This window comes from Idiotropiscis lumnitzeri, chromosome 9, assembly GCF_059441095.1.
Source record: "Idiotropiscis lumnitzeri isolate Australia: NSW breed Sydney's pygmy pipehorse chromosome 9, RoL_Ilum_1.0, whole genome shotgun sequence".
Classification (NCBI taxonomy): domain Eukaryota; kingdom Metazoa; phylum Chordata; class Actinopteri; order Syngnathiformes; family Syngnathidae; genus Idiotropiscis; species Idiotropiscis lumnitzeri.
The window spans coordinates 7,861,386-7,872,806 of NC_142399.1; the positions used below are offsets into that span (position 1 = coordinate 7,861,386).

Consider the following 11,421-nt stretch of genomic DNA (forward strand, 5'->3'; position numbering starts at 1 on the left):
CCCCCAAAAAAACAACTGTCATTTGAATAGGGGTGTGTAGACTTTTCATAACAACTCTGAAAGTCTATTTCACTTGACTCCATAGCATCTTGCGGCCCACGAGGGGTTAACGTACTGTTGCCACAAGCACTCGAGCCCTCCCATTGAGCACCACTCCCCCCCCCCCCCCCCGCACCCCCCCTTTCTCCTGGAATGGACTATCCCACGGATTCACATGACACACGCATGTGTGTGTGTTGGCCCATGTATCTATATAAAGGAACATGTGGGCTCGGACGTGGAGTTTAGGAGCTCAGATCTGGTGTTGGCTGCCTCGCTATCCCGTAGAAAAAAGACAAAAAGCAGCAGCAGCAGCAGCGGCGGCGGCGGGAATATAAACTTGTCAAAGACCAGGAGTGCTCGCCTGTGGGAACTGAGGAAAATCCTTTCACAAGCCCCCCCTCCTACCCTGACACACATACACTGCCCGAAGCTGCCCCCCGTAAGCAAAAAACGCAAAATGGGTGATCTGCCGGAGGACGGCTCATTTATGTTCACGTCGGAGTCTGTGGGAGAAGGACATCCAGGTGAGCGGCGCATTTCACACGGCACCCTAAAACGTTTTGGGCTTCACTTTTTGAAAACTTCCCATTTACTCCCGAGGTAGGCATGCTCGGCATCCCATTCATAGCACATGTGTTTGAGGCTCACTCGGATGGACCACGCTGGTGGGGGGGGGGGGCGAGCTGTGTGCATACAGGGGTGTAAGGTTGCATGAGAAGTGAGCAACTTAAAAAAGAAGCCCGACCGATTTTATCGGCCGATATTAGTGCTTTTTAAAAAATCGGCCAAAAAAAATCGGCTGCTTTTTTTTCCCCACATGAACACATTACAACACAAACTAAAGATAATGACATTCAAATACATCCCACGGGGAAAAGTAGTAAGTTTTGAGGGGTGTAATCTTGCAAAGGTGAGCAACTTAAAAAAAAAAAGATGGTTTTTAGTGATGATTTCTTGCCTTATGTAAGAAAATTTTCCACCCACGTTTTCCGACATTTAAAAAAAAAAAAAGTACTTGATTGATTCATTCCAAATGTATAGTGCATAAAAGTCGAATAAAAAAATGGTCTGAGTATTTTTTGTTTCAAATCAAGCAACTCTTAGATTAAATGCAAATGTATTCAACTTCAAAGTTAAATACAACTGAACTGTACATCGGCTGAATCAGCCCTGTAGAAGTTGGGTGGATGGATTTTCATCTCAATTAAAAGACGCACGCTTTGATATCTCTCCAGGAACCCAACTTACTAAAACACAAATTATATGACCATAAAATTAACATAAACTGTCGGGAATCTAGACCCTTTGCAGAGAAATTGTATGCTTCAGGACTAAAACAAGCCTACATTTTCACTACGACAAACACTGATCCAAAACGTTTAGAATGGGTAACTTCAGATCACTTCAAATTTTCAATCAACTAGTCCAATTCATCTGACTTGTCATATCTCATCCCCCGCCTTAAACCACCTCCTTGGACCACCTCCTCCCCCCCTGTCAATGTGTCATAATCCTGTCAAAGTCCACGTTGCCACATCCATAATCAGTAAACAAAGCCAGTAAACACCTTGACCCGCTTCACAGACGCGCACATTATGTAACGTGGACCTGTAACTTATATATATTCATTTTTTACCAACTTTTTGGAAAAACAGCAGGGTATCTGCTTCACAAACACAAAATTACACGATAAAATAATTTAACACATAACTTTTGATTATGCCTTAAAATATGATTCAGTTATTTGGAAAAAAAATTTTCAAATGTTTTTTAATCATGTATGCAAGGAAACTTTTGTCGATAAATTTTTTGCCCTGATTCAGAATCTCCCCGCGTTTTTTCTCTCTAGTGCATCAGGATTTTCAATTATTATTATTGTTGTTAATAATAATAATAATAATGTGTAATACAGTAATAATACAGTTATATATTTGGTAGAATTTATGAATGAAGTTTTATGTTCAGCAACAGCTTTTTTTCTGAAAAGTCAGAGCAATAAATCCTCCTGAACTAATTTCTGCTCATGGATAAAAAAAAATTTTTTTTTAAAAATCCGATTATAAACTATTTACAAAATCACTAATGTTAAAAACTCAAATGGAAAAAATGTCAAATTTTAACAATGAGGAAATAAAAAATATAGGCAATATTTCTTCGTTATATATATATATATATATATATATATATATATATATATATATATGTATATATATTTGCATGTCACGTTATAAAGACATAATGGTCATACAAAAAATATGAGAATGGAAAAAAAACGTTTCTTGTAGTATGCCTGTGTTTACTGTTTGTGTGTACAAAAACAATTTCTGATGTAACCTCTGTGTCGTGTTGCTTCATCATGTTGGTGCGTGGGGTGTCCACAAAGCCCGCGAGAGATGAATAGGGCGCCGAGTGTGCCATTGTCCCGCCACCAAGCACCACACGTTTCCTCTTTTTTGAACTTCTCCCGCGACCGCATGCAGAAAATATGTGGACTCCTGATTGATTAAGCACTGTCTGACCTGACACTTCCTTATCCCTCATTGATTTATTTTTTTCTCCCAGACAAAATCTGCGACCAGATCAGTGACGCCGTCCTGGACGCGCACCTCAAGCAGGACCCTGATGCCAAAGTGGCCTGCGGTGTGTAAATTAGTGCTCGGACCACTCTGGCCTGAATTCCATCTGGAATGGAGGTCACTGGAATATTTGGGGAGTGCATTTCTTGTGTGTGACAAGGAGATGGACCTTGTGAAGTTGCTGCTAAATGCTAAACAGATGTTGCCAAACGGTTGAAGTCTGACCATTTTTTTGTTAGATATTTCTTTTAAGATAGTTTAAGACAGTGTTCTCTTGCTATATTGCAGTTCATCGTTGGCGCCGCCGCTGTTTTGCATTTTTTTTTAAGTGATAGTTTTTTTTCGACGCTTTTACAGAACACTGAACCTCCGTTTATGGCGGGCGATATGTTCGAGACTGACTTGTGATAAAAGTAGTAGTTTTAACCTGTTATAGCACATTTATGATCATCAAAACACACTTAAACCGAGCAAAGCGTTCCTTTCTCGTTGTCAAGAAATGAGAGGTCATCGTATAACATCACTTTGAGAAAAGAAAAAGACAGCTCTCCAAATAAGAGGGAACGCATGCTTGCTTAAAGCTGCCTAATTAAAGTTTACAGTCAAACTGACCCGTAAAACAAAAGCGAATGAAACACTGACTATCCAAACGCCAAAATGTTCAACCAAACTATAGCGATCAGTCTAAAAAAAAAAAAAAAAAGTCCAATAGCTCAATGCTAACATATAATGTAAAACTGCATACACCGGCTAACAGAAATTAGCATAGATGTTATCGGAATTATAAACCTTCAGCAACACAAAAAAAGCCATTAAAAAAAAATAAAAATCACAGGTACAAATTCTGCAAGATCAACTATGAGTGTTGGAGATTACAGTATTTGTTGGGGACCTTCTCTGCCTCTTCTTCTACGCTCCTCCAGTAGCCTTTCGTGCTTCCTGACATGCTGGTGCAGAACGTGCTACTACACTAAAGGCGCGCAAGTCCAAATTCTTCCAAATCTGTGATGAATCAGCGACGTAAACAAAGAACTGTGATAGCCTAGATGGCTCACTGGACTTGCCGACAGTTGTGTCCTCACACGATGGAAAGGAGAGCCACAGTCACCAATCAACTTTTCAAAAACCACGGGAGAACAGTAAAAACATAATGAACACACTCAACGCTTGACGTTAATTTGTCGACTGCGTTCCGCAGAGACGGTGTGCAAGACGGGCATGGTGCTGCTCTGTGGCGAGATCACGTCCCGCGCCAACGTAGACTACCAGAAGGTGGTGAGGGACGCCATCAAACACATCGGCTATGACAACTCCGATAAAGGTGATCCACAAAGTCAACGTCAAGGTCACTCGGGGACGTGGAATATGTGAATCAAAGTGAAACACTGACTACATTTTTAAGTCTACCGTATCTTCACTCACTGTGTCGTTGTCAGGTTTCGACTACAAGACGTGTAACGTCCTGGTGGCTCTGGAGCAGCAAAGTCCAGACATTGCTCAGGGCGTCCACGTGGACCGCAAGGAGGAAGACATTGGCGCCGGAGACCAGGTGGAGCTTTGCGAACAGTTCTGACGTCCGTGTGGCGCATCTTCAATGAATGAGGGCGTCTTGGAATCGTAGAACCAGAACGGATCGCTCAACTAGTCCCGACTCACTATGTGTATTTCCAAGGGTTTGATGTTCGGCTACGCTACGGACGAGACGGAGGAGTGCATGCCGCTCACCATCGTTTTAGCCCACAAACTCAACTCTAAAATGGCCGAGCTTAGACGCAACGGGACCATCCCTTGGCTACGTCCTGACTCCAAAACACAGGTAAGTTTTATTTTTTTTAAATATATAGATAATTCACTTAATTAACCTCGTAGTTGTACCGATCACAAAATACGATCAGAATTCCAGCACACGGAACATTTGGAACGATACGGAACATAATCGGATTCTAGAAACCGGTAAAAAAAATAAAACAAATAAAAAAAAAAAAAGGATTCTGGAAACGGGTAAATTAGGTTGAATTGAACAAAAATAGAAAACAAGAAAAAGCAAAAACGCTTTCAATTATTGAGTTGCTTGTTCATATATTATATATCGATTTATTATTTCATAGATTTTTTGTTTTGAGAGTTTTAGGGCTAAGGTCATATTGTTCTGCATCTGTTACTGCCACGACTACCGGTATGTTGCTTTATCTTTTACTATGCATTTATTTCATTCATTCATTCATAGTTTTAGCTACCATTTTTATTAAAATATTGAAAATTAATTTTCTAGAACGACAATGAATAAATGCAAATTCAGTCCATTAAAAAGAACATCAAAAGCCGTTTTCATTGTCAAAATCCACCCCCCAAAAACATCAAATATGGCTGCAATAATCGTAATTCATGATAAGTTCGTCTCACAAACGGATGCTTTGATTATTTTATTATTTGTTATTTTAATTATACACTTGTACAGAAGGACCTGCCCATGACATGGAGCGTTCCAAAGCACATGCTTGTCATAGATAAACAAGCACGCTTTTATCCGCTGATAAAATGCCTCATATAATAAGTCATAAAAGTGTCATAAAAGATGAATACCTGAGTTTGTGTGAAGAGAAGTGGAGGAAGGGCTCACCTTTGTTGTTCGTCCCGCAGGTGACGGTGCATTACGACCAGAAAGATGGCGCCGTGATCCCCAGGAGAGTCCACACCATCGTCATCTCGGTGCAGCACGACGACTGCATTTCTCTGGAGGAGCAAAAGAAGGTCCTCAAGGAGAAGGTCGGTTTCGGCTTTGGGTTTTTCCACCTGCGCTGTGGATGATGGTGCAGGTGTCCCTAATTAAGTGACTCATTTTCTTCTCAGGTGATCAACGCGGTGGTCCCCGCCAAGTACCTGGACGCCAACACCATCTATCACCTGCAGCCCAGCGGCCGCTTTGTCATCGGGGGCCCTCAGGTGACGCCGAGAACCGGACTGTGAGCGCCACCACAGAACCCCCTCGGACCGTCCATGAACTTTTTTGTCTTCTCTAGGGAGATGCCGGTGTCACGGGCCGCAAGATCATCGTAGACACGTACGGGGGTTGGGGAGCTCACGGGGGCGGCGCCTTCTCTGGCAAGGACTTCTCCAAAGTGGACCGCTCGGCCGCCTACGCCGCCCGCTGGGTGGCCAAGTCTCTTGTCAAGGCCAAGCTGTGCCGGAGGGTCTTGGTGCAGGTAGGTGTCACGCCAAAACTATCAGCATTATGCTCAGGCCTGGATACTAAGGTACAATGGAAGTCAAATGGCGGTTTGGGGTGGGGTAGGGGTGAGCACTTTTGGCTCAGTAGTTCTGGAGTCCTTCCTTTTCGGACCCCTGAAAAGAAATGGCCACTTCAAACTAAAATGGCTGACTTCCTGTTTTTGAGCTTGGCTCCTGGTGATTTTTTTGTAGTTCAACACTTCAGACATGTCTGCCAAACCTCCTTTTCGGGGCTGCGTTTTTAAAAAATTCTAGATGGCATTTCTGAGTCAAAACAAAATGGCTGACTTTGTGTTTTTGGACAAAGATTTTTTGTGGGTCTTCTTATCATTGGCATGTCTGACAAATTTCATGTTGCTGAGTGAAAATGGGTTTGGGGGGGGGGCTTGAACTTAGGGCATGACCAAACCAATATGGTTGCTTCAAGTCAAAATGGCAGACTAATTTTTGTAATTTTTTTAGCAAGGTTTGACCCTTTTTTTGTTGGCCTACTCTTGACATTCTCCCAAATTTTAGGTTGCTTAAGGAAAATGCCCGGGTGGAAAAATGTGTCAGTGAACAAATGTTTTTGACATTTTTTTGCCCCTAAACTGGTTGTTTCCAACCAAAATGGCAGCCTACTTGTATTTATTTTTTGGCATGGTTTGAGTTTTTGTAGATCTTCCCACAATGGAAATGACTACTGAATCTGTTGAGTGAAACTGCCTTTGAGTAAAAAAACTAATTTTATTATTCTTGAGTGCATCACCTGGCTAACTTCCAGTATTTTTTGGGGGGGTATGAATTCTCTATTTTTGGTTGCTCTACTCATGATGGACTTTTCTAATTCCATCATGTGTAGTGTAACTACTTTTAAGACCTGATTTAGTTTTTAATTCGATAGTGCATTACATGTGCCAAATGGGCAGATCAAACCAAAATGTCTGATTTATGGGTTTTGGTTCATATTTCCTGACCTCGTTGCAAAATGTGCACCTCTGTGTTTTTGACGTTGGCTATGTGCGCATGTCCACCAGGTGTCCTACGCCATCGGCGTGGCTCACCCGCTGTCCATCTCGTTGTTCACGTACGGCTCTTCCAACAAAAGTGAATCGGAGCTGCTGCACATTGTCAACAAGAACTTTGACCTGAGGCCTGGAGTTATCGTCAGGTACGTAAAAAAAGAGGACACTACGGACATGTTATTGTCATCTATGCCACCAGAGGGCGCCAAAGAAAATTTTTAATTTGTTTTTTTTTTTTCTACAAATAAGTGCCAGTGAAAATGCAGGACTGTCATTAACATTCTTGACATTTTTTTTTACATTCTTTGACTGGACAGCATGTTTCTAAATGAATATATATGTATTCATATCTGGACAAGCTTTAATCCAGCTCTTGAATATTGTATTGAATCTAGCAGTTGTTAACCTTGGCTCAATTTGTGATTGTACTCTCGGTACTCTGAAATCACTCCGCCAGCCCCCTCGATTAGTCGCAGCGTCTGACATCACAGCGATTTTCAATCAAGTACCACAGACTATGGATGCAAGGCGTTGTTTATTAATGGAGGATTATAGGAATGGTACCAAGAGAAAATGTCAACAGCCTCTTGGGGAAGGACGCCAGAAAGATGAGAGAAGAGAACAGCAGGAACGGGACTGTCACGGTAGCAATCAGGTTGCAGTTGTTGCCTGTGGAACCACCGGCGATGTTCATTCTGGAAATGGGTGCTCCGCATGCTGAGGAAAGATAATGAATATTCCTCAATCCTTAAATGTGAAACTTGCACTTGTATTCAGGCCAGAAAGGCAAAATTCACAGAAGTTGGAGGAAGACGTGGAAATAGGTATCTTTAAAGCTAGCATCAATGTCACTGTTCTGGGCTTTCAAAGTGCTTGTAACGCTCATACAAATATATCCAGTTTAAAACCACATCCACAATTTAAAAAATATACAATATTGAAATAGTGGAATGGAGACAGAATTTTTTTTCCCACACACGAAATAGCGGATCTGCAAAACCCGGATGATGAAGGAGAGGTTTCTATACCGTGATGTTTACCTAGTTAGTTTCTTACCTACTCTGATCAGAGAGAATAGGAGTAGACATCCCAGCCAAAACTTTATCTTCATTAGTTTATTCTGCAGAGAAACTATAGAAACAATCAGTCAAGAATGGAGCTGCACAGCCAAGCTCTTAGTTGTGTTTCTACAACATCATAATTTAACAGGCCAAATTTGATCCTTTATTAACTGGGTGGGGGCGGGAGCTTCTTTTACAACAACGTGAGAAAGTATATAGAGCTTTGATGTGTGACTTAACTCCTTTATTAGTTAAGTTCTCATAGCCAAGGGTCGCGTGAAACTTGTGGGTTTCAGTAAGCTCAACAAGGTTAACGTTCCCTACCATTGACGGATATATACGTCAAATAGTACATTTATTTTACCTGGGCTGGCAGCGAATGAGTTAAGAACCACTTGAGTTAGCCATACGTACAAACATTGCATGCAGTGTGTGTCTCTTACTTTCCTGTAACCACCCAAATTATTTCTCTGCAGGGAGCTTCAGCTGAAGAGGCCCATCTACCAGCAGACCGCCACTTACGGCCACTTCGGTCGGCCCGAGTTCAGCTGGGAGGTTCCCAAAAAGCTTGTCCTCTAAGTGCTCCATGTCCTTGCAGAAAATACTACTGGGGGACCTGGATCAAACTGAAACCAATCAAACCAAAGTTTTATATATGCATGCACACACGCACACGCACACACACACACGCAAACACAAACACGTAAGGGGCTGAGAAAGGAGCTGTAACGTGAAGGACACCTGATGGGAACAAAGCTATCCATCCTATTAAATAGTTGCAATAGGTGCTTCTTTTTGTTTTAAACGTCTAATCACAAAACACCACAATGCTGTGAACGTACAACCCCATGAGGGAGATGTTTTTTTTTGTTTTTTTTTTAGAACAGCTATTCATGTAATTACTGCTTAAACCAAATTTTCAATTCTCAGTGTTTGTATGTCGTGTGTACGGCTGGAAAGCTGGTCACAATTATCACGGTGCTCTACCAAACAGGTCAATAAAAGGTCTTTATCTCATCAGAAGCATGTTACAACCAAACATGTCAAAAACAGACATTCAGATGGGTATGCGTTCCCATTTGGGGACATTTATACGCCCACGTCATTCGCAAAACAAATCTAAAAATCCCTTAAATGGCAAAAATGTTCATATTTAATAATGCCCCTCCAAAATAAAAAATGTGTGCAGCGCCTACTGGTTGCTAATATTTTGTTGTTGCCGAAAACAAAAGACCTAAAAAGCCCCAAAATGGTAAAAAAAATAAATAAATTATATTTAAGTGTCCGAAAAAAGTTGCTTTTGTGCCTTTGTAGTGCAAGCCACGTTTCTTCATGTCTTATTCAATCGTGTCCTAAATATTTGCTGCCCTTTGTCCTTTTTTGCCATGCATTCCCCAAAACAAGTAAAACCTAAATTGGCAAAAGTCATGCAGAAGCTCTTTATAATGTCCTAAAAAGTTGCCAAGTGGCTTTAGCTTCATCGTCATAAAATCTCATTCGTTGATGTCATAAAGTTCCTTAGTGACTTTGTTTTATTGCACGATTGAAAAAGTCAAATGTAAAAAGCTAACAAAAAAAAAGCACAAAAATGGCCATCTTTTTAAATGTTAAAAATGCCACAAACGCTCATAATATATAATTGATAAATAAAAGAACTATTTGTTATTGCCATGCAATTCCAAAAAGGGAATCAAAGATTTTAAATGGCCATGATTAATAATGCCCTGAACGTGCCTTTGTTTTACCATCCATTAAAAAAAAAGAAATTCAACCAAGTGCCGTTTATCATGCAACTAAAGCAAATTAATTATTTAAAAAAAAGTTATTTAGTGCCTTTCTTTTATCATTCAAATGTGTAAAAAGTCCTCAAATAGTACAAATGCTCATCATATTTAATCATTTTCTAAAACATTGACACGTTTTTTTTTTAATCATGCAATTCTAAAGGTAAATGATTTTTTTTCTTTCATTTAAAAGCGTCATTGAGAGAGTTAGGGCAAGCAATCCTAAAAAACAAATGTTTAAAAAAAAAAAAACACTCACCCTATTTGAAATTGTGCCAAAAATGTTGCCAGGTGCCTCTGTTTTTCTAAATACATTTTTTTTGGTTTTCCGGGGTTCCATTTAGTTTGCAAAATTCCAAACAAGTAACAGCAGAGTCTTAATGTGTGTTTTACGGGGCATTATTCTTCCTTTTTTTTTTCCTTTAAAGCTTTTTATCATGTCTTAATTCAACAAAAAGTATTCTTTGATGAAGGGATCCGTGTCCTCTCTCTGTCATCTTTTTGTTGCCAAACTATAACTGGACTGTAAATAATTAAACCACAAAGAAAATTAAAAATGTCAAATGTCTGTGTGCAGAGTGGTGCATTTTTTTTTTTTTTTGTGCAATAAAGCGGGAAGAAAAACATTTATTTAAAAGGGTTTATTTGTTGGGCAATAAGGCATACACACACATTATACAATCATCAAAATAGAATTTACAACCTCAAACTCTTTGGTTTGCTTTATCAAAGTAACAATAAGGCACGTAGGAAGCAGAGTTGAATACTGTATATACACATACAGTATATAGATTTAATATTTATCAACATGAGGTTTACAGTTCAATTTTTCAAAAGTTTAGTAATGATTGCATGATAGCTTTTGCTAATATTTAACATGGTGCGGCTTAGCAGTGCAACGAGCTAATGATATGAGAATTTTTTTTTTTTTTTGCTTTTAATCCCTTGAAAAAAAACGACAGGTCCTAAACAGCAGAAGGCGACAGAAGAGAATGAATGTTGTCCTAACGCTTTCCTGAGAATAAATGTGGAATTCAGGCAGCAGAATTATATTGTGGGGGCGGGGGGTCGGATTTGCATAAACAATGTGGGATCCCTCAAGAGACCTTTTCATAGGAGCTTCCTATGAGAAGAGGAAAAAAGTAACGGAAAGATTATTGCAAGGCTACTTTGAATGCGGGAAATGGCACCATCTGGCGGACGAATGTAAAAATGGAAAATTCTCAGAATAGATGTGTAGATTTTTGAACATCAACGATGTGATTTTAGAATTGAAAATAGTACAATTGTGGGACATTTTTTTTTTTATTGCTGCATGCTTTGAAGGGGGAATGGCACCTTCCAGTGGTCAAATATGAAGGTTGAACTGCGAACAGAAAGGATATTGCGGGAACTTTTTGTACGTCGGTAACACGCTTAATATCAGTTGCAATGCATCACGGCTACATGCTTTGAATGAGGGGAAAGTGGCGCCATCTGGGGGAAGAATATAAAATGAACGGAAATCAAAACAAAAAGAAAACGGGCCAAATTTAGTGAAAAAATACAAAAACAATTGAATGCTGAACTGGCAACGTAATGTCGGACATTTATTTTAAAAAAAGAAATGCCCTTGTGGAAATTAGTAAATCTTTGCCGCTGCATTGCTTTGAATAGGGTAAAACAATAAAATAAAAATAGCGCCATTCAAATCGATAAATATTAAAATTATATTTTTTCTTTTTTT

General features: G+C 39.9%; 1 protein-coding gene across 1 annotated transcript; it reads left to right on the top strand.

Moving 5' to 3' along the window:
• Positions 1 to 212: 212 nt before the first annotated feature.
• mat1a (methionine adenosyltransferase 1A) lies at positions 213 to 10,263 on the top strand. Its single transcript, XM_088304594.1, has 10 exons — positions 213 to 566; positions 2,605 to 2,682; positions 3,817 to 3,939; positions 4,055 to 4,167; positions 4,291 to 4,434; positions 5,259 to 5,384; positions 5,469 to 5,561; positions 5,639 to 5,821; positions 6,863 to 6,996; positions 8,388 to 10,263. The coding sequence occupies exons 1-10, from the start codon at positions 215 to 217 to the stop codon at positions 8,488 to 8,490; spliced, it is 1,449 nt and encodes a 482-aa protein (XP_088160720.1). The 5' UTR covers positions 213 to 214; the 3' UTR covers positions 8,491 to 10,263.
• Positions 10,264 to 11,421: the final 1,158 nt, after the last annotated feature.